The sequence below is a fragment of the Harpia harpyja genome, chromosome Z (genome assembly GCF_026419915.1).
Source record: "Harpia harpyja isolate bHarHar1 chromosome Z, bHarHar1 primary haplotype, whole genome shotgun sequence".
Taxonomy (NCBI): Eukaryota; Metazoa; Chordata; class Aves; order Accipitriformes; family Accipitridae; genus Harpia; species Harpia harpyja.
This window is the reverse complement of record NC_068969.1, coordinates 65,659,404-65,684,593: the sequence shown is the minus strand read 5'-3', so window position 1 is coordinate 65,684,593 and position 25,190 is coordinate 65,659,404. Positions and strand designations below refer to the sequence as shown.

At 41.5% G+C, this 25,190-nt stretch overlaps 2 protein-coding genes across 2 annotated transcripts in view; both read right to left on the bottom strand.

Moving 5' to 3' along the window:
* Positions 1–3,776: 3,776 nt before the first annotated feature.
* Positions 3,777–12,533, bottom strand: LOC128137552 (major intrinsically disordered NOTCH2-binding receptor 1-like). Its single transcript, XM_052778582.1, has 3 exons — positions 12,368–12,533; positions 4,801–5,046; positions 3,777–4,007 (listed from the first exon to the last, which is right to left on the bottom strand). The coding sequence occupies exons 1-3, from the start codon at positions 12,530–12,532 to the stop codon at positions 3,828–3,830; spliced, it is 591 nt and encodes a 196-aa protein (XP_052634542.1). The 5' UTR covers position 12,533; the 3' UTR covers positions 3,777–3,827.
* A 6,261-nt stretch (positions 12,534–18,794) lies between these two features.
* Positions 18,795–25,190, bottom strand: part of LOC128136663 (A disintegrin and metalloproteinase with thrombospondin motifs 19-like) — a 40,450-nt gene continuing 34,054 nt past the window's right edge. The window contains 2 exon segments of the mRNA XM_052776583.1: positions 18,795–19,423; positions 22,545–22,722. Coding sequence (XP_052632543.1) covers positions 19,272–19,423; positions 22,545–22,722 — 330 coding nt within the window. The 3' untranslated portion in view covers positions 18,795–19,271.

The following is a 25,190-nucleotide window of genomic DNA, read 5'->3' as shown; positions in this document are numbered from 1 at the left end:
TTGGCTCCTCCAATTTGTCACGAGCGTCTATAACATTCCTCTTTTAGACCGTGTCTTGTTTAATGAGTCCATTGGCAGAAAAAAAAAAAAAAAAAAAAAAAAAAAAAAGAGGCTGGAAACTGTGAAAACGTGTACCCTGTTAAAGCAACAAGCCCTGCAAGATGCTCTCCATGGGCCTGTACTTTACTGAAGTAGAGTGGTAGCTGTAATTTCCCCAAATAGTGCCTCTTGGAGCACCAGAGCCAAGCAAGAGCCTGCGTTGAGCAACTTCACAGGCTAAAAACAAGTAACAAGAGAACTCAGTTGCGTATTTATGGACGCTTTTGGGAAGGCAAGAATGTAGTAACGGAAGAGGAAGCTGAAAGTTGGGGATTTCCACATCAGAATTTTCCAAGATGCTCTAATGATTTGGGAGAGCAGTTGTACTAAAAGGCAATAAAAAATAAAGTTCGATCACTTAGGTAGTTTTGAAAGCTAATCCCTATTCACTGGAGGAAAGGCAGTTAATTTTTCTAAAATCACTTGTGAAACACAGTAACTGCCAGCAACTGCAATCATAAGTTGGCAGAATCTGCGTCAACAAGTGCTCTTATTTGCTTCCAGGTTGCAGCTGTACAGTTTATAAGAGCTAATTCCTGCTACATCTCACTGCAAATGCCAGTTTTCCCAATCAAAGGCAGTATTCTACAACAGTTAAATCTTTGCTCTACATCTTCTGAGTAGGTGCTGGTAAGCTACTGATATATCAACCTCCTGTTTTATGTCAGTGTTTTTACTGACTATTAAGTAGGAGACACTGCTGCCATTTGAGCTGATTACCATTGGAATAAAAAATTTAAACCCATGCCAAGTTTTATTTCTGTTCTGATTCAAATTTGACTACTTTCTTATCTTTAAGCACCTGCTTAAATCCTACTGAAGTCAAACAAAGCGTATGTGTAAGCATTCTGTCAGGCCAAGAAGAGACCAATGAATGTAGATGTCAGAGATTACTTGCCACGGGGGGGGGGGGGGGGGGAAGTGTATCTCCCATTTTAATGCCATTACCTAGTATAGTTGTTTTATTCATCCAGTTTTAAAAGCACTTTTGGAAGACACTAAGCATTCTGTTCTCCAAACTCCAATACTGTTTCTAGTTTATAAATGTTACGTGATGACTTTTCTTCTTCGGTCCCTGTCACTAGTGAGTTACAGAAAAAAACCCCAACAAACCCAACCAAAAAAAGCACGGTAGAAGAGGCAAAACAAAGCAATCTTACCAACCAAAAATTAAAATTGTTCCTGTACAACACGCATAACCTAATATTGCATCAAGTGGTTAAAGAAGGGGTGTCTCCTTAAGTGTTTTTTAGACCAAGCACATCGTAGGAAGGATCCCGAGGCTCCACCACTCCCCCTTGAAGTGAGGCCTTTGTCTCTCAATCCGGTGTTTGTTTGTTTGTTCCCCTCCCCCCCCAAGTATTCAATTGTTGTTTGTTTTCTCAAGGCCCAGAGCACAGCTCGCATGTGGGCAGACAATGAGCCATCCCCCGGTGAACGCGCTCTCAAGTGCAGCCGCAGCAGCAGCGGCAGCCGCAGCAGCAGGCCCCTTCCTTAAAGGCCAGGCAGACGCTCCCGCAGGGCACGAACGGGCCTTTTTCTCCCTCCCACTTTCCACCAGCGCTTACACACCCGTAACAGAAAACACGCGTGTGCCGGCGGAGGACGGGCTGTCGCCGCGGGGGGGCGGGGCGGGGCGCGGGGGGGGCGGGGTCTCCCGGCCCGCCGCTCTCTGCCACGAGGTGTCAGCAAAGGCATCCGCATCGCGACGGCGCGAGCGGAAAACCAAAAATTCAACACCCGCCCCCCCCCCCAAAAAAAGGCAAATGACTCCAAAGCGGCACCTCCGTGCCTGAGACGCTTTTCCTCTCTTCTGACTCTCCGCTAGGTGACAGCAGAGAAACCAGACTGAAGCAGCCGGTAATGGGCTTGTGGAGAAAAGTATTTGATCCCTACTGCTAAACCCTCAGAGAGCAATGCAGTTAAGAAACTCGCATTATTGGCTGTTTTCCTGGAAATTACAGAGCCCTTTGCTTTTAGGCTTCCCGCCTGCAGGCCTCAATAATTTACAAAAATGCGTCTCTGCATTGTATGCAATGCCCTCAAAGCAAATGCACTCGGGCTGGGAAAAAACAGTTAAGTATTGTTGTTTTAGTGCGAATAATTACTTCCTAATGTCAGCTATTAGTCTTGTAAAATGCTCCCAAGTTCTTACTTGCATAAGCTGAATGGGCCTGATCTTTCAGGCAAGAACACCCATCTACACTGAAACTGCAGCAAGCCGGGAGACTGAGTTCCCCTGTATATTTACAGCAGTGTTCAATCTTGCAATAGGGATACTAATTTTATGCCAATGCGCTAAAATCCCGCTACAATTTTGCTGTTGGCTGCCCACCAGATTAAAGCAGTAAACTGTTTTAGCTTGGCTCTTCAAAACAGCTACGGTACAAGCTAAACTAGGGCCCGAGTAGCTACGGCACAAATGAGATTCAAACATGGACCAGGTGAGGAAGGAAGGAATTGAACACGCTTATCTTACTGTCACGCTGTACTTGAAGATGAATCCGTCTTGGCCTGAGTTAAAGCACTGCAAAGCTGCTGTAAGTAGGGCACATGCTAGAATTCAGAGGAGGCAACACACACCCTCTACCTTGGTCCTATTCCTGACCCATTCCAAAGTATTTTTTGTGTGAAGAGAGGTAGATCTGGTATAACCCCAACTTTCCAGCTTTCGTGCATCTGTGAGAGTTTCTTGTGTGAGTGAGGGAGATCCCCATCTCAGTAGTATTTATAGCCCCTTACCCTAATATAGAGGTGTAAAGGGTTTGCAGCACACAGAGTATTTTTCAGAAAGAAAAGAAATAATTTAAGTTCTTCTCTCTCTGTTCACTCACCTTTTATTTTGTCATTTTATCTCGTGTTTTCATTCTCCTGGATTATTCTGAGGTGTACGAACTTAATTGCCTGAGTGCTCTTAACATTTAATTTTTACAAAGACCCTTTTTCACAGCTTGGCTATATAACTTTAATCTTTTTGAGGTGTATTCTGACTCTAGTTCATACTCTAGTACTCCACCAATTCTGCTCCAGTTTGACAAGTCAGATTAAAAAAATACTGGCACTCCATCTTTTGAGGTGACAGAGATGATACATGTTCAAAGAACATGACACAGGGATAAAGAAAGCCCGTCTCAGGTCTCAGAGAATTCTTTTGACAGAAGCTCAGAGTTCTGGTTTTTGTTTTTCTCCTCTGAAAAAGTATAAGAAAACATTTATTCATTTAGGCTAGCTTTTTACTAAGTGCGTGCTGCACCATTGCAGCAATGCGTTCAGTCACTAAGTAATGCGTAAATCTTTGTTTTAGAATTCTTTGGGATATCTTGAATGCCGCTTTGTCATACTTTTCTGTATTCCACTAGTAGCTATCATAAAAAGATGAACAGGATGGCAGGTGTTTAGTAGAATGAGCCGTCAGCTGGTTGTCTGTACATACTGTATGTACCACACCACACACACCGACCCAAGTCACTAGTCCAAAGAAGGCGGCACTAAGAAAAGTAGCATATTTATAGTTTTCTTTTTTAATTATACCCATAAGGAGACATTCTGCCGTGCTCAGAGGATTTATCTCTTTTCAGGATCAATTCTTTATGCTGCACAGGAACATTGTAAAATAGTGATGTCAAACCAATTGTGACAAAAAATTGGAATTCAAATAAAACAAGGGAGGGGAATAGCCTAATAAAAATATTTATTGAAAAAATTCCCGTCAACATCATTTGGCTGTACTAGGTAAGTAAAACGCTGAGTGAGACTATGGTCATCAGGATGCAAACAGCTAGTACCATGAGCAGCATTATTCGGCAACATTTGGAATGCTTTTTTTCTCTCTCTTTCTTTTTTAATAAGGTATCATACCCAGGAGTATAAATATCCCCCATCCAGAACTGTAGCTCATTAGGATTTTCCTAAAAGAAAAATCAGAAAATTAACTCAGTTGCTTTCTCTTGCACATAAAGTCATTAGAACATAGCCAGAAGTACAGATAGTGATTAATGAATTTAAGGCACCACAAACACAAATGCAAGAAACTTTCACTTGAACATAGGTTGCGCTACTTGCCAGATGCTGCAAATGTTCCACTGGGGAAAGTTAAAACCACACTTTTCAGCCAGGAACCAAATGTAGGACACCAGCCATTGAAGTGTGATTAAAAACCCCAGATGTTTTCTCAAGAAGACATGTCAATTTATAAACACAGATCTGAGTTCCTTTCAAAAAAAAAAAAAAGGAACCGCAGTAAAAAACTCACAAAAGTAACGCTAAAAGTGATTTGTGCCAATCCACAGGTAGACAGGATCCTGCACAGTGTGGATGAGGCTGAGAAAAATGTGTGTTATTTGATAACAGAATAATGTTATGAACATCATTAAAGTGGGCATATAGTATTTAAGTGCCTCATTTATACTTCTTCCCTATATAAACAGGGAAGCTGAGTTGCGGGCTGTTGCACTTGAAGACTTTCTTTACTCACAGAGGTCACGTTCTGCAGCACTGAAATTCCTGGAGCCTAACCTGATACGTAGACTTCTTTCCCTGATCAGACTCATATTAGTCTCCTGTCTGCAGCAGCAAATATGTCCATATTTACTTCTGGAATCCGACCAAAAGAACCGAGCGGGCTGCACAGTGGTTCATGCGCACACCACACAGCTCAAAGCAATTCACTTTTTGCTCAAATGCAACGTAACAGCTCATTACCTTTATGTGGCTGGCCAAGTTAGAGTGCAGTGAGTGTCTGTCATAGTCTTGCACGGTCCAGGAAGGGCTCTTTTTCTTCTCCTCCCAGTCATCATCCACCTGGATATCACTATACAAGGGGTTGCTTTTGATCGTGGATTTCAGGGTGATGGGTGTAATGTGTTTCCCGAGGGCTTTGTCTATCATTTCTTGAGCGACCCTGTTTGAGTCTAAGCCCGGCAGCTCGGTGACATTTCTCTTTTCTCTCTGTAAGGCACAAGTTAGATCAGAAGGTGGCTTTCATCTTCATTTACCTACAATGCAGGCTCCCTTCCAGAATTATCCTTTGTAATACAACAGAATAATTTTTAAAACTACACTTGCAACAATTTTTCTCGTTCTGGCAAACATCTACAGTGCAGTAAGGGAGTCTGACTGTTCACTCTGGACACATTTCTTCCTTCTGGGGAAAGCATGTGGGTACAATCTGAACATTAAACTCTTTTGCAAATGTGAACTGACATTATAATGCCTGCTGAAAGAAAGCCTCTGCTTTAGCAAAACAGTGCTATGGAACACTGTGGTAGAAGATGCAGTTCTGATGAAAGCCACGGGCGTATGATGCAGAAGCAGAGCTGTGAGGACAAAGCAGAATGAAGCACAGGGGTGATGGTGTGTAAGTGACTGCCTTGACTGGAGCTGCACCTCTGAGAGCAGGGGTGTGATTCACAGTTCTGTTGGCACTGCTGAATGCTAGACCCATGTCAGGATGTCAGAGGCCCTTCATTCAACCGAGACAGAGTCCTTTAACTCGGGCACTGTCAGAACTCAAAAGTAATTAAATATCTGAGCAGTCTCCCAGCAACAATAATCACTAAATTGGACCTTTTAGAACAGGGGGCTGGCGAGGGAGGAGGATGAACAACCCTGGTGGGATCATATTTTTGGAGAACTCACAAGCTGCTGCTTAACACGGCACTAAGAGCCTCTTCAGGAGCTGGTAAGGTGGTAGTTACTCTATTTTCTGAGCTGTTGTTGCATGGAGGAATGCAATCAGACTGTCCAATCCAAGCTGTTCAACATCTGGGTTCACCACTACCTTCAGTCCCCGAGACTTTGAATTAATCTGCCACCGATCTGCAGTTCTGGTGGTGCATCAGCTTCCCAAGAGACCTGCTTCTGGCAGAGCCCTTGCCTCATGCTAACACCTCTCCTCTGTCTCAGGACTGCTTCTGCAGAGCCATCACAGTGCAAATTCTGCTTTCATTATTAGCAAACACCACTTCCCCATTAGCGCCTTTGTCCTTAGGAACTTTATGTTGAGTCAAGGGACTTGCTCCTGCTAGGGGCACATCCTGCTTCTCCTTCCATCTTTCTGGTGGGAGCCCACCTCCTCCTGCATACTGGCTCTGGGCGCTGCTCAGATCCCACATCAGCCAGTGCAGGTCCCTAAGCTGATAGCGACCTGTTGGCTTCTTCTGCTTGAGTAATTTTCAGCCCCCTTCATGGGCTGGTGAATGCTCTTTCAGTGGAAGCCAGCTACTACATGTCATCACCTACTTTATGCCTCAGTGCCTGTGCACACGCGTAGACATGTGTACGGGGGCAGGCAGGTGTAGAAGGAAGCAGGAGGACTGGCTTCCTTCAGAAAGGAAAGGTGGAGAAGAGAAAATGACAGCCTTTGTCTACGAAACCCTAGGAGGAAGCATCGTGCTGGCATTCTTATCACTAAATCGTGCACAAGTGACTAAGCATGTTTCCCATCAATAATTACCACTAGTAGGTGGGTGGATCCTCAGTGCCCTCCCAGTCCCTTTATTAGTTCATAATTTCCATATGTCATTCCTTAACCTTGACATATCCCCTGGCAATATTACTCTTTGCATTGCAGTTAGAGCTGGCACTCAAGCCCTCTGGGTTGTACCGGCCAGATTTCAGCTAAGCTGGTGTTTTTAACTGTCATTTCTTTCTGACTGCATTTTATTTTATTTTATTTTATTTTATTTTATTTTATTTTATTATTTCATTTCATTTCATTTCATTTCATTTCATTTCATTTCTTACTTAAAATTTGTCATTGACCTTAATGATGCTTCCCTTAGGCTTGCTAGATAGTTGAACTTGGAGACCATTTTGTTGAAGAACACAAACTGTCTCACCAGGGGACGCTTGGTCTCCCTAGGCTAAAATGTTGTGAAAAGAATGCAACTTGACAGTAATTTCTAAAGCTGTTTTAAATAAAATGCTCCAAAACTTGGAACAGATGGCACAATGCAAAATTTGTTCATAAAGAGAGTGCTTTGTGGCAAAATTTTTGCCCCTTCTGTCTGGAGTACCTTCCTTTTCATGGGCATGAGAATAGGAGAATGTGGTAGCCTGGAGCAGAGGTGGAGGAGGAATAGGATGGGAGGGGCAACGGGGTTTTACCATGACAGCTGGACTGCAGTCTGGGGTAGGAGATAGTTTGCAGAAGTTTTAGAGAACAGACATTGAAGTGCCAAGCTAATTGGGAGAATACACTTGAGTGCAGGCAAATGCTTGGTTGTGAAACTTCTGCGGTAGGTATGTCCTAGAGACTAGTTAGGGAAAAGGAAGGACAGAAGCCCGAAGCACATCCAAAAAAAAAAAGGTTTAGGTCCAAGAAATATGAAGAACATTGCGTGAAATATATGCATTTATAGAAGCAGAGAAACAGAAGGAGATTAGATAATAAAAATATGCCTGCTAGTATTAATCCTAGCAAAAAATGAATGTTTTCTCTTTTAAGAGTCAAAAAAGTTTTCAGAGACTTCTATGGTTTTGATTCTGATTCATGAAGCAAATGTTCAAAGAAAGAGGAAAGTACTGTAAATTTAGGTATCCATGTGTGTTACAGAATTTATATGATATACACTATGCCTAAGAGACCAGTGTGAATGAGGGTGGAACAGATCAAATCAGAGGCAACTTGTGTTACTATTCACTGCATGGAAGGAAGGAACAGCAAATACTCAAAGCAGCAATAGTTATGAAGAACTCTGAGAAACTAGATGAAATGTGTTGATGAAATGCTCATTTAACAAGATGAAAAATGCTCTACTCTGTGAACACATAACTGTTTGATCTACATATAGCTCATGAGCGAGAAAGCTGTTACGGTTTATAACTCGGGTTTCAATGAGAACAGTTTGTCCCTCTTTGACAGACCCAGAGAGCTGGCATGTACAAAAAAGAGGATTCTGTAAAAAGCCTAAGATCTATAGAGAGTCAATGTTAGTTCCATCCCTGGGTCAAAATGTGCTTACTCCACAGGTTTTTCTTGCTGAGTATTTCATTATGCAAATGATGCATATAGGTACATTACAATACATATAATTAAAAATCATAAATTAATCTATAATGCTAAGAAACATTTTTATCTCATTTTTGTCTTGACTTCATCCTTTTGTTCCTGCTGTTGTCACTGTTGTTAGCACTGAACCAACCTGAGAGCCTAACCATTCTTTCCTCAGTCTGTCATATGAGACATCAAGGTAATCGCCCACCAAAACCAGGACATCAACAGTTAAGGTTAGGCCTTGCTCTCAAGCCCATCTACCTGCAAGAAGAGGTCAAAGAGACACCTACAACATGAAGGGCATTTGCTTCCTGGAAGCCAAATTTTTCTTTACTCCCCCCTCTAAAGACAGTTAGTTCCTCTTGTCTCATGGCCAGCCATGGTCTCCAGCTGCTGCTGGGGGAGATAATGAAAGTGACAAATGCTGTTGATGGGCAGCTATGCCTGAAAGTTTTAATCAAGGGGAGTCTTTAAGAAACTTAGGGCCACCAGATACTGCAGGATTTGTTTTGGAACAGCCTCCTCGATCATAATGAAGGTGGGTAGCAAGGTGATTATTGTATTTGCATGCAATTTGTTTAAGACTGTTGTGCAAAAGCCTTGTAACCCACCCTGGAGGACTCTCCCAGCACTTGGAAAGGCATTTTTCTGATGCAGAGACCTGTTTCTAGGATAGTCAAAAGGTTTGACGGACAAAAAGCTCCTAGGTAGTAACACAAGAATCCCTGTTGTAACAACTGTGTAGGTATTGCTAGGCATTTGGGCAATAAAAAAAAGCTCATTTATCAGGATAAATAATTATTAGCTCTTTAGAATTTTCTGAACAAATCTGATCTCATAGGGGATGCCATGGAAAAGCAATCAGGAAGGCAAGGAGGAACCGAGGATAGGTAAGCAGACCTGAAAGTCAGATTATATCAAGGATTCCTGAGAATGCAAGTTTTCTTATCGAAGGAACGAAAGGGGATCAGAATTGCTTGCCAGAGACATAAGGCAGCATCAGGCTACAAAGCAACCTGGGAAGCCACCTGACATGGATAGGAAGGAGATCAGTAGATGGTTATAAACACTTAAGCTGAAGTGACAGGAATGTTTAGAGAAGAGCAGGCATTCATACAGACTATTTTGATTGTGTCACACTGAGAGTACTTCTGTCCTCATAATGAATTGTTTACTTAAAGAAAGCTGTTTTATCTGTCATTGCTAATGGAGTCCTGCAGGGTTGTGAGTGCATTACATAAGAACTTCTGCAGGGTGTCAGACCAAAGCTCCTGCCAACCTTGCAGCTGGCTCTGATTGTGGCCAGTTTCAGGTGTCTAGGGAAGAATAAGGGAAAGCGTGGAAGTATGTAACACAAGTATGAGCCAGGGGACAAACAAGTGACTGTAACCCAGCACTGAACTTACAGGTAAAAAAAAAATCTCTTGTTGTGGTACACTGAGAAACAAGCAAAGGCAGGACATAGGCGTTAGCTCAGAGGAGAGGCCAGGAGGGGTTAGGAGTGCAGTTAGCATGATAACCGTAATACCTGTAGGCCAAAATTTGTTCAGAGTTGCAAATCCCCTAGCAAGAGCAGCGTGAGAAGAAGTATCATGGTGTTCAGAGACCAAATGCTCTCTGCTGTCTTCCAGAAATAGGAAAAAAATGGAAATCCAAGAAGGAAAAAGAAGTCAGAGAATTGCAGAAAATGACCAGGTAGACTACAGAGGAGAAATGCACCCCGGCTATCAGGAGCAGATACAGGGGATTAATCATCTGGCGTATGCTGAGCATTAAAACATATTGCTGGGCAGAGAGTCCAGCAGAACTGGAAATTTTAAGGGCAATCAGAAAGCGGTCAGTAGCTAGCCATTTGCAGGAGAAACAGCCTGTGCTTTTCATGCTGCTTTTCACAAGGAAGGGCCAAGATTCCTGGACTGCTTTATGCTTTGTTTTATTCAAAGTAGACGATGAAAATATACGCTAAGTAGGGAAGCTGTTCAGTTTGCCTGATACAGAAGAGGAAAGTAAGGAGAGAGAGCAGCAACTTTTTGGTCAGTAATAGAACTGTCATTATGTCAAGCTGCTTTTTATAATGGAAATAAATTTAAAAACTTAGAGGTGGAGAAAACGCATAAACACTTAAGTGCACTTGAATTTAAGTGATCTCATAATAAAGGTCTGGAAGAGACCACAAACACGCCACTGAGAAGTCACTTTACACGGGGAGCCCTGAGTAGGAATAGTTTCTTAAAAGAAAATTAACTTCTCTCAAGGTTTAATGACTTTGGCAGTCTGTAGGTCACACACATATGTCCTGAAATGAATTCTCCTCCCTCACCCCCCCGCCTCGTTTCTGTTTCTGAATTAACTAACCCTTAACCCCATTAGCTCTCTCATCTTAAAGCAAAACACGTTACTCCTCTGCCATTAGTTCTCCACCGTGCCATCGTGTTTATTCTAATGTCTGGAACTCATCAGTTCTTTTCCCTTTATTTGATTGTCAGCAAAAGGGAAGAAAGGAGGTGAGCTCATAAGGGAGAGAGAATAAGGCACAATGAATTTTATCTGGACAGCTCAATTCACTAATGACTACACTTAGAAGTATAGGTTGTGCCCTAGGTTTAACATTTATAAACCACTGCATAGCAAACTGCATTTCTGGAGACATGGTGAGTGCAGACATTTGCTTTGAAATGGCCATCCCGGGGCTGGGAACAGAGTTCCAGGAAAACCCTCTTGCTGGTGGCGAAGGGCAAAGCACAAGTCGAAAAAGCACAGGGCTCCCCACACGTTTTTAATCCTCCCGCAGCTCTGCAGCCCTGGCTCGGTGACAGTGCGTCCTGTTTAACAACAATGGGGAGAAGGATCCCTGCTGCGGAGGAGGCTCTGTGTGTGGCTGCCTCCCTCCTGCACAAAAGAGGGGCTTAGGTGGGGTGGGGAGCGAGGCCAGCATTGCACCATACCCCATTGTTTGGGATCCCACAGGCTTGGTTAGGGCTCTTTGCGATGGGCGACCATGTGTCCCCTCCTCCCAGCTCTCCTTGGGCAATCGCCAGCAAAGATGATACAATATGAGCGGAGGTGGCTGGAGATGTTGGGGTAGGCAGAGGGAAGGGTGTCGGGTGGGGAAGAGGCCAGGGAAGGTAAGGGGAGGGTCATGGAAGCGGGTGTCAGGAGGGGGAGGACTTTTGCATGTGGGTGAGGACTGGAATGGACTCTGGGAGGGCGCGAAGGGTTTTGGGGAGCTGATGGGAAGAAATGTCTGGGAGAGGAGAAGTGCAAACTGGAAGTAGCTGTGGGAGACTTCAAGGATCTTTCTCTTCCCTCCCCTCCCCCAGGTTGATGTTTTTTCGGCTCCCACTCCTCATTCCCCAGGGGGAATTGGACCCCCACCTTAAGGATCCTCAGGATGCAGACCCTTCTCCACACCCACCCCCCCAACCGCTTGTGTGTGTCTCCATCCCTTGACAAGAACCAGACCTTGGAGCTTTTGCTCGTGCTAGGGGTGGGGAAAGGCAAGGGGCTCCCCAGGCAGCAGGGAAGGAGCACCGTGGAGCAGCAAGTGGGGCCCAGAGGGGTGTGAGCTGATGCAGCTGTACTGCTGCTGATCCAGCCGTGAACTTCGCCGCCACCGGCTCCAGGGCCTCTACTAGGCAGAGCACATTTACATTTTTTACCAAGAAACTGCTGCTACCTCTATATAATGACCTGGATTAATACAGTCAGTGTGTTTCACACTTTCAACAGCTGTCTGTCAGGATAACAGGAAGGTCAAAGTAAAATGAGAAAAACAAGGCAAAATAAAGAGGAAGCTGTGCTGAACTGTGTAGACATATATAAGCTTGCAAGACACTGGGAAGAGTCTCTAATGCTCTCTGTAATATGCCTTTTCATCGAGTTTGAAGGATACGACCTGGCTTTCAGATTTAAGTCTGAGTTTTTTTCTTATTCCTTCAGAGAGCACATTCCATTTGCCCCTTTAGTACAATTTATCAGTATTTGACATCAGTAGACTTTCTGGGAAATCCTATGAAAATGTTACAATGAGCAGTCGAAAGCCTAACGTACTGAAACAAAGTCAGCGGACCGCCCCGAAGAGAATAACGCTTCTCTTGGAGCCTGATCCTCACTGAAGTCAATGGGAAAACTTGCAGGGATATTAGTGATGCAGACTCAGAGATGCAGGAAGCTGAATCCACAGCTGGAGTCTCAATCTCACGTCATTTGTCTCCTGATCACAAAAATGAGGTAGAGAAATCAGGAAAAATGCCAGCCTCTTTTAGACCTTACCTGTAAATAGACCCTGTTGTGCCACCGCTGCACTCCAGGTAAAGCTGCCTCTGGAAATTTTGCCAAGCTGGCTTGTAGAAAGGCAGAGTTTTTCACTAAAGACTTCACCTCCAGTTGCAGGAATTTGTCAGGATGGTTGTTGTTTGGCAAAACGGAGAAGTCCATGTTTCTGTCCTGTAGAGTAATAACGAAAACAGCCCCAGCTTCTGCTTCCTGGCTGTGCACACTCCTTCTATTATTAATGACGTGAAGAAGGATGCGACAGTTTCCTGAAACTGTATCTGACCCCTGTTTGGTGTCAGGCTCACTTATATCATCTACCAATGATAAAAGATTGTTTAGAAGCGGCAGAGCAGACAGGACATGTTTCTGTAAGTGCCTAGCTTAAGTTTTCAAGTTCAAGGTCTATTTTGATAGATACATATGTGCTCATTAAAGCTAACAGAGTACCAGTGAGTAGATGCATGAGACACTTAAATGCATACCAGCACTTCCTCAAGTGACCTGCCAAAAATGTCAAGCTTACAATACTTCAAAGTAAGCTTTTCTTCCCAGAAAATTAGAAGCAGCTCCCAGTGCAAAGCAAGTCCTCCTTTTCTGTGGCAGTACTAAGAGGCTCCATTGTGCTGTGTGGGTCGGTACAGTTTACCGCGACGGCTATGACATGCACTTCTTTAGGTTCAGGGATATCTTTCACAGTAAATTCTTCTTGACCCTGGGAAATAATAGATTTTTTCAAGTAATTGATAACAGAAGTTTTCAGAAATTGATTCTGCTCCTGTTCAAGCGAATGGAAAATCTCTTACTGTCTTGAATGGCATAGTCTCAATCCCTTCACTTCTATTATTTTATTTTGAGACTTGATATTTTCATCATCATTTTATAAGTCTTAAGTTCTTTTGACTTTCAGCTAATGAAATTCCCCTTCTCGTCATGACCATTACTTACAACCAGCAAAAGTAGTCTCCTCATTTTTATTTTAACTTTTTTTTTTCCAAACCTTTCTGTTTTTCTAAGATATGTTTCATTTTTGATGACACTACCATGGAGGATATGTATTTGAAAGTTCATTGCTTGAAATCCAGGAAAACCTATTTTGGATCAAATTAGTGCTGAGAATTAGGGCATCAGAAAAATTTTAGACTTCTACTTAGACCAGAGAATCACACCAATCTATTGTCCTTACAGAAGATTGCTGAAATGTAGAAAGAAAATAAAACCAGTAAACTAATTTTTTAAATGTTACTAATGTGAGATCCTAATGTAATAAATGAATACTTTGATATAGATGTAAGTTAAAGCCCTTATTTACTTAGGAAGCTCATGATTTTTCCTTATATGTATTTATTGGTGATTATTTTACAGCATATCTGTTAAAAATTATTAATCTGTCTGAGAGCATTTGTGAGCAGCCACAAAAGAGACAACAGTGACTGTGTTTCTGAGTGGACGTGCATGCTTCTGGGGAACCTGCTGCTGCATTTAGAACTGTTTCTCCCCAGTGAAATGAAGCCCTGAAACACTAACACACCTCTACAATGTACCCTGAGGGACTACCATGAAGCTGCTGTTTTAGACTTACCATGACACGTAGTCCCGCTTTTTCCCTGTGCAGAACTGAGACAGTAATAATTTTTGTTCTAAAATAGCTGGGTATATACAACCATGCCTTCCTTCTTAAACACATATACCCTTTCCAGCATCTCTCTGAACACAGGATTCTTCCATGCTACTGTAGCATATGGTGTGGTGTGCGTCTGTGTGAATTTCCTTACTGACACTATTTCATTTCATTAGACATGATATAAGAACATAAAAACTATCTCACTAGGTTAGACCCCCCGAGCCCAGGATCTATCACTGTGTTTGAAAAAGGCGAGAAGAGATGCTGTTTAGGGAGACTGTGTACACCTGGCTACTTTCTGCTGTTCGTTCTCCTTTTACTCCCCCAGAAGCCACACAATTTTTTGTGCTACAGTGTCTCTTCCCAGGCCTTAATTAGTATCTATTTATGGACTTTTTGTCCATGAATTTGTCTAATTGCTTTTCAAATCTTCTGCTACCTCCCCTGGAAGCAAGCTTCAGAACTTCATGACCACCTGTCTTAAGTGCTTACTTTTATGTGTCTTAAACTAATTTCCATACTAGTTTTATCAAGGACACCCTCCTCGTTGTAATGCAGGATTTTAGGAACAAGAGCTTCATGTGCAGCTTATCCATCACCTTCAGGATTTTTTAAACCTTGACCATGCTCACGTCAGCCTCTTCAATCTGAACTAATCAACTTTTTCAGTCTCATCTCATAAACCACCTGGTCTGTCCCCTTGCTCATTTATTTGCCTTTTATAATGTGTTACAGTGTAATTCCACTACATTGTTCATGAGAACACAGCAACTATAAATGAATGCAACGCTCAAGCTGTGGGTACGCCACAGTTCCAAAAATGGGAAAAACGATGCCCTCTTTTCTGACAACATCCATCAGTTTTTGGCTTTTTTTCCTGCTATTCTCATGGAGCTAATAAATTCAGACTACAGTAACCACTGACCTCTGGGACTGCCAGTTGCAAGTTCCGTATCTTGTAGGAATAGTTCAGGCTATTTTCCATAGCTATACTCCCTTACATTTACCCACATCAAAGTTTATTGGCTAATGTCTTGCTTAATCACTCAGCTTTGTGAGTTTCTTGCCAAGTGAGGCAACAGTTAGTTAACCAGAAGAGCTTAATGTCACCTGCAGAGCTGGAGATCTCAGTTTTTGCTCTCTTCCTCATGCCATTGAGGAAAATTGTTAAAAAAACTAAATCCAGCATCATTCCTTGGGGAATCATACTGCTTACTCCTCTCCATCCCGAAAGATGACCATTTTGCTTCCAATCCTTTAACCAGCTTATAAAGGTTGCTCCTGTAGTCCTGTGTGAATGTAGTTTCTTGAATATCCTGTAACGTGGAACCTTGTTGGAGACTTCTATGTCCGCTAGATTCTCCTTGCTCAGGACACAACTGAAGCCATGCTGACTCTCTCCCAACAACCCATGCTCATTCAGGTGCCCAGGGTCCTTATTGTTTTTTATTGGCTATTACAGCACCCAAAAAGGAACTCAAGACTCCCTAGCCTGTAGTTCAAAGGATCTCCTAAAGAACCCCTTTTCCACAGGCAGGAATTACACTGCAGTCCGCCAGTCCTCTGGCAGAGTGGCTGTTTAAAACAACAGCTTACGGACCATGGCAAGCAGTTCTGTAACTTCCCAACTGCGTTCCTCCAGGAATCTCACGAGTGCCACCCTAGATACCTGTTAGCATCTAACGTACCTATTTGGTCTTACATTCTCGTGTATTTCCTTCAACTTGATCCAGCTTTTCTGACATCTCTGCGATAAGGAACATGCAAGGTACAAGAACCCCTGCAACATTTCCACTGGAAAGGCCAATGCAAATAATTCACTGAACTTTCCTTTCATAGCTCTGTCATCCCCGAATGTCCTTTAACACTTGTGTTATCAGATGGTCCCACTAACTCCCTAGCTGGCTTCCTGCTTTCGATGTATTTCAAGTCGCTTTCAACATTAGTTTGAGCATCTTTTCTACAGAGCTCTTCAAACTCTTTCTGAGCACTGTTAATTTTCTGTTTACAATTGACCTGCTAGGATTTAGGGCCTCCACTGGTCTCCTCATGCAGGCAAGCTTTCCATTTTTAGTATATTTTTAGAATAAAGAAATGGCTGCTGCTCTGTCACTGAAGATGACAATGAAAACTGAATGTAAAAAAACCTCAAAGAACCCAAAACCTAAACCACACCCTCCAGAACAAAGCAGCAAATTCCTTCCAGAATAAATGACAATGCAATTAAAATTCAGGTATTCCTTTTCTTTAAGAAAGGTATGAGAAGTGGTAGTTGTGGTAACTTTTGATCACTGCTGTAGCGAACCAGCATGTATCTGGGAAGAAGTAAGCCCACTGCACAGTAGCCTAGTACAAACCCTGTGCACCACTTAAATCCCACTTAATCCAACAAAATAGAGTCTAAGTGGGATTTAATTAGCAGAGAGGCCTACTCTAGCCCTTGTGAGCTGGAGTGAGTTTCACTTCTGCTTGTCAGCTGAACTTAAGAGTGGTTTGAGATTCATTACTTGAAATTTTACATATTCATCAGGCCGGAAGGAAAACGTATTAATGCAGAGGGATTGTTGCTGAAAAAGAAAGACCAGATCCAAAATGTGAGTGAACTCGGGTGGAAGTGTCTGTGAGTGCAGAAGGCTATTGCTTCCCTGAACACTGCTGCAAGGGGCTGCCCGCTGTCACCCAGGGCTGAGGCAGAGCTCTGCAGGGCAGGCACACTTTCACCTGCCAAACAGAGTAATTCTATTGGACTTTCAAACGTGTGTCTGTGACATTGAGGAGTTACGCCCAAGAGCAACTGAATTTTCTGTGCATTGAAACTTTTTAATTATACAAAATATAAATCACATTCCATTATCTATTTTTCTTTACTTTTTAAAACCGGAAGATACTTAATTTAAAAATCATACATTAGCACATCATTAAAGGTGCAGTTTTTGAATGCACAGCAGTTAAGATGCCAAACCAAAGATTTTGACAGTACAGCTATTTGAAAGCACAGACGTTGATTTCAAAGGGAACGAAGACTGCAGCAAAGTATTCTTCCTGGGCAGAATCACAGTCCTGATTGGGGGCCTCAGTTTACTCAATTGTGTGGATATCTACTTCACATCTATACAGTAGACTCTTTGCAGAGAATTAAGAGGAACAATCACTCCGATAAAGATGCATTCCCTTTTTGCTTTGAGTAGAAAATACGATGCCTTTCAGACTCATTTCTCCATCTGTCTTGCCGTCAAGGTTTGCTCTTGTACATATTTTCAGAGCGTGCCTAAAGGCTTGCATCACAAGATGGAGGCAGATGACCTACCCCTCTCCTCTTGACAAGGTCAGTGGTTATAGAACTCACTGAGATGAAAGTGGTTATAGAACTCACCGAGATAAATAACTTCTCCACTGAATATTACTCTGTTATACCCAACTTTCCATGTATCAAGACTCACAGAGTGGCATGACTGTCTGCAGCTGCAGAAAGGTGCCTAAGTCAAGAGGCAGGAGGCATTTGTTGTAGGGACTACTGTAGCTGTACCTGCTGCGATGCAGGGCTCAATGGATTCAGCTACCAGATTGTCCTGGTTTCAGCTGGAATAGAGTTAATTCTCTTTCTAGTAGCTGGTATAGTGTTATGTTTTGGATCTAGTATGAGAAGAATGTTGATAACATGCTGATGCTTTCAGTTGTTGCTGAGTAGTGTTTATACTAAGTCAAGGATTTTTCAGCTTTTCATGCCCAGCCAGCAAGAAGGCTGGAGGGGCACAAGGAGTTGGGAGGGGACACAGCCAGGACAGCTGAACCAAACTGGCCAATGGGGTATTCCATACCATGTGATGTCATCCCCAGTATATAAACTGGGGGGAGTTGGCCTGGGGGGCGGATCGCTGCTTGGGAACTAACTGGGCATCGGTTGGCGAGTGGTGAGCAATTGCGTTGTGCATCACTTGTTTTGTATATGTCAATCCTTTTGTTATTACTGTCATTTTGTTATTATCATCATTATTATTTTCTTCCTTTCTGTTTTATTAAACTGTTCTTATCTCAATCCATGAGTTTTACTTTTTTTTCTGATTCTCTCCCCCATCCCACTGGGTGGGGGGGAAGTGACTGAGTGGCTGTGTGGTGCTTAGTTGCTGGCTGGGGTTAAACCGTGACACAGACACAGATGCCCAAAAGAGGAAAAATGCAAATAACAAAAGAAGCTTTACTTTTTATTGAAAATGTAAAAATCATGTGAATCATGTACAATATTTTCTCATAAGGAAAATTTTAGCTGTTTCATAACGTTTCACAGAACTGTAAAACATTTCATTTTTATAAAGACTTTTTCATAAACCAAAGATAAAACTAGAGTAGTACAAAGCTATTTTCTAAATCATCAACAGAGAACTGAAAGTGTTTAACAGATTAATTCGTACAAGTGGCAGGAAGAAAGACTCTTCCATTTGTAAATCTGCAAGAGGACACAAAAAGGTATAGAGGGGCATGGGTTTTTTCTCTCAAAACGTTTAAAATCAAGTGACATGTTAGAACAGTACAGACGTGGATTCATAGGATGGTACAAGTTCTAGGACTGCCTTTCTCTACACTACCTCAAACAGTGCAACAGTGATTCAGTGTAAATCTCTACAGTGTTTCATTGATTCGATACTTGTGTTCAAGTACGTGTCCATGAGAATGATCAAAATCCCTACTTAGCTATTTTAATTTTCTTGTTTATAATATGTTATAAGTTACAGTAGATTATCCCCTTCAGTATGTTTCTAAATCAAATGAACTGATTTCACAATACATTCTGTAACAACCTGTTCAATAGTTAGCTTACTCACCTCAACATCTGTTGCAAAATACACAAGATCATTCTGCCTCTGAATGCCAAAATTACAATAAAATTAAAAAGGGCTTTATTTCCATATACAACAAAACTATTCAGCTAAATTAAAATAAATTCAAGATAACATGACTTTTTTTGGCAACAGAGAGACGACCCTACAGAAAATAAACATTTAAAATACTAGTTACTATTTTTTAAAAATTCTGATAAATGTATCCAAAATCGTTCATATAAAAATTAATTATGAAAATGTCAGAGGATAAAACAAGGTAGCTGTCTAACCAAAACAATTAAGGATGTCTGGCGGGCAAAAATAAATTAATTTGATTAAATTACATGTAATCTGATAATATTTGGTCTGAAGAAGCTTGCGTGTGTGTGTACGTGTGTGTGTGTGTGTGTGTTTATAAATAATAAGATTGCAAAGAGCTGAGAGCCAGCCAGCCTGACAGAGGTCAACTCTTTTGTTGCATTTTTTGCGCATAAAAGTCCCTGCACGTCTCTCAGCACCGCTGATACCACCTCATGTCTTGACAGAGGTTCTTCTCTCTTATCACCCTGCAGTACACAGGCCACTGGTCTCCCAGGCACTTGAATGTTAAAGCAGCTGCGAAACAACAACAACAAAGTCAAAAATACATTACTGTTACATTTATTAGTGACGAATCAGGTAGCAAAGGTGACAAGGACACCAGAAGTGTATCTGGGGAAGAGAAAGGAGAATAGATGTAGATATTCAACAAAAGAAAGGCAAAAAAAAATCCTCCTGCCACCAATATTTTCAACTTTACAATTTTTTAAGGCCAGCTTAATCTGTGAATTGGATTAAGTTGCATTGAAGCTAATTGGTTTAATGTCATGCAGCTGTCTCCTCATGAGAGAGTGAAGCCCATCTTTCTGCCCTACACAGAGGTGGGCTGGGGCTGGGGCCAGGGCTATGTGAGGGCTGCAGAGCCAGCTGCAGCAAAGCCACACGAAGCAGCAGCTCCTGCTGAAACTGCCCTCCGTCTGAGACAGAAGCTGCTACTGGAAAAACAGGAAGCCTCAGCTTGGAGAATACCAGAATGGGGTTCTCAATGACACCTATAAGGGGATTTTTTTAATCAGAGGCAGGTGGGGAAATGTAGGAATTAAAGCATGGAGACTGCTGCTGGTGTTCTGATCTGCTTTTGCTCAAGAAATCAAGACTTTGTGCCATGCTGTCAATGAATGGAAACTGAAGAAAACTACGTGATGTCTTACATCACCTTTCTCTCTAAGTGAAATAATCTACTAGACCTTTAGTTTTGTTTGGCTTCTCTGTTCAAAGGAACAGAATTATGTCTTGCTAGCTTGAACGCTGGAGATGCCACACTATGAGGCACTCTTACAAGGTTTGAATACAGTTAGCAAGTCCCATGGTACATTTCGTAATGCAAATCCATTTTATCTAGAAAAATGAAACTTACAGTATGGAATCAATGACAGTTGGTATGTTGGCAAATACACTTGTCCAGGCCACATTTTGGGCTTCTCAAATGCACAAACACCGGGCCTTTCTTACCTTCCTGACCTTTTTCCCTCCTTTCCAAGTACATTCAAAATGTTTGTTGGTTTGTTTTTTGTTTTAAATTGTCTTCCAATACATTGGTCTGACTACAACACCCTCTTTTTAATAACTCCAATGGGTCTTCCCTCCTCCATGTCAAAGTCAGGCTACTAATCCTTACCTTCACATCTTTCCTATCTTATCTTCACCCAGTTATTCAGGTTGCTCTATTAGTAGTCTGTTGCTGCTTTCTAATTGTGGGAATCCCTGACTACCAAATTCTTCCTCAGAAACCTTCTGAAATGACAAAGACATCACACAGCCTGAAAAGCTACTATTTGGTTTACTCTACCTCCTCCCACGGTTGTTGTAACTACTCGGCTCTCTCTAGCACTCATAAACATTCAGACGCAGAAGCCTGACTTCTGTTGTATGCCTGTTGTACAAAACGGGCATATTTTCATGTGTGTTGTCTGTTTTCTTGTAAAGCTATCTTTTAATCCACCCACCTGTTTTGCTTATGAAAGCCTGTTATAGTGTTATCATAGAAGGACCTGCTACCAAATTTGGATCTTTGCACATTCAGTTATTCAAGCTGTAGCCCATACATGGAATTAATATGGGAAAACAGTGAAAAATAGGGCACAAGAAACAGACATAATCCAAAAATCACCATAAACACTGAAGTGAAAAAAAAGTCAATCTCACAGAAGATTTGAGTTACTCTCTTTTTTTAGTAGAAGGGAAAGAGAAACTGAGAGCTTATTTATAAAAGAGTAGAGCTGGTGCAACCCAGATCAGCTTCCACTAGCCCTACCCCCAAATCCAGAGGATCTATACTGCATAATAGGAATGGAACCGGAGGCCAAAACGATCAATATATTCAAGAGAAGCATTTTATTATGTATTTTGGAGATGTTAATGTTTCTGCCAGATTGGATGCCGCCTCCTGCTGGATGAGGTTGAACTGTAGATTACCAACATCAGTGCTACATAATCCATTCTACGAGGACAACATAGCCCAGTCTTTTTTTGTGCCCTTCACAGTAAGTCAGTCAAATTTCAATGAATCTGATGCTGTATTTTTTCTGTGAAACTTTGTGATTCAGTTTACTCTGTGACACAAAGCTGCTTATACCTCACCAGAGGGAGAGCGTCAGTGATGGAGGGATGGCCTCTTGCTTCTGAGAGATCAGCTGAACAAAGATAAAGTATGACGGGCAACCTTACAACAACGAAATAGAGCAGAGGGCCATCAGCAACAGCTGCCATCTCATCCAGCAAACTGAAACAATGACTACTACACAGAAATGTTTAAGGGTTAAAAACTTCAAAGAGAAATACCCTTCACTGACTTAAAGGAAGGATTACATACAGCCTGAAATGTTAGAATTGCTTTCCATGCAGGAGTAATCTATTTGACAGGAGGGTTTATCTTAACAAGGGATCTGGAAAATCATCTGGAAAGGGTATGTTGTCTTACAGCGAGCCTCTGAATATTCCCCAGTCATGCTCAAGAAGCAGATGAATGATTTGGGGAGCTAATGGTAAGACCATCATCAACAACCCACTAGGAAATAATAATTAACAGAATTAACAGTTCTGTAGTTATGCAGTAACATAACTTCTTTAAGACCAACAGAGACCTGAGTTCCTCCAGGAACAGCAAATCTCTTCATGTTAGTAATTTTGCTTCACATGTCCTAATCCATCAGGCATAGGCTGTAGATGTTTGAACTGAAGACAAGTGGAAAGAGCTATTTGTATTTGAGGAACATATAAGGGCCTCCTTGATCTCAGAAATATCACAAGACCATAGTTTACAAAACTTTTAAGAGAAAACAAGCTATTGTCTTACTTTAGAAATGTTGATAAAATTGAGTGGACAAATATATATAAACATTTATAATATGTTTATAATGTCTCTAATATAAACATATTTTCATCTAGGATGTTTTGTGTCCATAATATCATGCAGTCCCATAACACGGTCCTTCCTTGGATGGCAAAATGCTTCACCATTCTGAGGTACAGTCTCTGATGTACACACTGGAAAACTGAGGCAGAGGTGATTCTCTGCATAGAATTTACATCTTCTGAGTCCTAGCCCTCTGTTTTTCAACTGGGATTGTCATTACTCTATGGAGAGAAAGAACTAAAAAGACATTTCCAGTGGGAATGTGTCATTTTGACTGCTTACCTAACCTGGGTGATGTTATTGTGTTAACATTAATTTTCTCGTTGCAGGGGTGGAGATGACAGGGTCTGTAGGCTGCAGGCTTTTCTGAGGAAAAGCATTCATTGCCATGCCTTCCCGTGATCTTGTGCATGCACTGGATGACTCGGGACTGCATCCCTTTGCCACAGGTGACAGAGCACTGGAACACACAGAAGACACACATTCATTGGAAAGGTATTTTTGCCTGTAAACATGAAGGTGAAATGCCAGTCCAGGTGAAGTCAGTGGTTGCTCCTTCAGTTGTCAGCATTCCAAGATTTCTGCCTTCCATTCCATTAGCTAAATGAAAATCAATTTAAAATGCACAAATAAATTGGCAGTATTTATTGAAGGACTGATTCCAGCATCCTGTTGCTGTCAAGGTCCATTTTGTAGAGCCTGTGATGAAACTGAAATGCAGCAATGTGCCTGAAGGGAGCAGAGGCTGTTCTCCTGTATCTGTATCCTAATTTACTCTGATTAGAGGTGAATGTGATGGAAAAAAAGAAAATGCTCGCAGGCACTGACAGAGAGAAGCATTTTTAATTAAGCCATTACTCCTGCCAGTGCAAAAGTGCTCCTCCTGCTGAGCAGAGTGTATGCCTCCCATCTTTGCATCACATCTTCATGTTTTCACTTGTGTTCCACAAATGAAACACACAACATGAGACATGCTGCCTGGCCTTTAATCAACCTTCCCATTTTGTTGCCACAGAGAACGAGGTGAGAAAATAAAATAGCTGAGCACTGTAACGACAGTAAGGTTCTACTTGTATCACAGTAACATAATATATTAGAATGAAAACTTGGGCAGTGCTGTACAGATGCATAAAAACCTATTCCAAACCAACAAAATACATGCTTTCCCCTTTGCTGACGTTTTGTGAACAAAATTTCACAGGGCATGAATTATTTTTGTGTCCGTTGACATATGTTCTATCGCTTTAACTACAAATTCATTCAAAAATTATGTATTGCAATTTTCTCCTACCTGCTAATGATTTTGACTCAAGCACCCACAAATTGCATTAAGATTTGGAGAAATTTACTATAGGGGACATCTTCAAATATTAATCAATTTCTTGCAATGAATGATATGAGCACTGGCTGAAAATTTATGCCACCACAATCCACATAATCCTGAAAATATTTTTATTCTAAAAAAATCTTAATTACATAAATATTCAGTACACACTTCCTCGGGAGGCCTCAAGAGGCAGGTGAAAAAATATTGAAATGAGAGAGAAAGACAAGGAGAGTGTGCTATAGCAAAACAGGTTTCCCAACCATCCTGTCTCAAGATGGAGAAGTATAGTTTTCTGAAAAGAAAGAATAAATTTTGAGTGTAGGAAACACTAACGGGGTTTTTACCCTTTAGCCTTGTTATCCATGTGCTTTGGAGTGACATTTTAAAAACTGTTACTTGGAGGAAAGATTTACACACGCCAAATGCGAAATAGAGGGCTTGTACCCAAATATGTACATCAAGAGAAGTAAGACGTGTCTTTTGGACTCTTGAGACTCAACAAGGTCCAAAGCACACTTCAACTTGTAACCACATGAAATCAAACACTGGCATTCTAGTGTGCTGCTAGAGGCAGCAAGTGGACTTGATTTTGCTTCTGTTCTCAGTGATGTATATCAGGAGTAACTCCATAAAGTCAATAAAGAACTATAATTTCTTGCAAAGTTAATCAGATACGGCCTGCATGAGCCAAGGCATGCAAAGATATTAAATTATGAATACATAATTTTCTATTCAATAGCAACCACAGCTTAACATATGGACAAATATGCTGTTTACAGGAGGGAATCCAGCTACTACTGAAGTGTTTTCAAAGTAGATGTCTGTCATCAACTTTGAATTTAGTGTACTGCTTTTAAATTGTATGAGAAAAAGCCTCTCAACAGAATTCCTTTTCCTGAATTATCTGCCTTTTCCCTGTGCAGCAAAAAATAATCTGACTTCCTACAATGGCCAACATTATGCTCATGGTAAACATGTATAATCACACATATACATACCCAAATTTAATCACCAGAAGCAGCCAGAACATCAATCTTAATCTTGCCAAAACTCCAGCCACTTCTTGGACTCCTCTCTCCATAATTTCAGAGAGGTTTCTCTTTTGAATATTTTAATGGAATATCATGTGAGGCAACGGAACAGTGAAGTTCAAAAAACCCCAGCAACACAAAAAACCCCCAAACCTGAGAATGAAGGAAAGATGAAGGTAATATGATTAAGGTAATACAATGAAGATAATCTTTAAAGATTTTCACAATGATCTTAACTTAGAGTAATTTTGCACACAGTATTGTATTTTTTTTCCCTTCAGTAAAACACTTGCATGTTTATTAACCAAAGCTAGAGTATGTGTGAGCTTGTAGTATGTATGTATCTTCTTTTATCAGCTACAGAGGAGGAGGAGAAGACAGGCAGGTGGATCTGGTACATAAGATCTCCTAAAAATAATTTATCTGCCCTTAACCTTTGGTTATCCTAAAATAAGTAGGTGCAACCTAGCCATCTGGAGTACTGGAGTGAGAATGGGATTTGAAAACACTAGACTTCTGCTGACAAAATGGGCTCCAATGGTTTATCTACTAATTGATAATGCACAACAA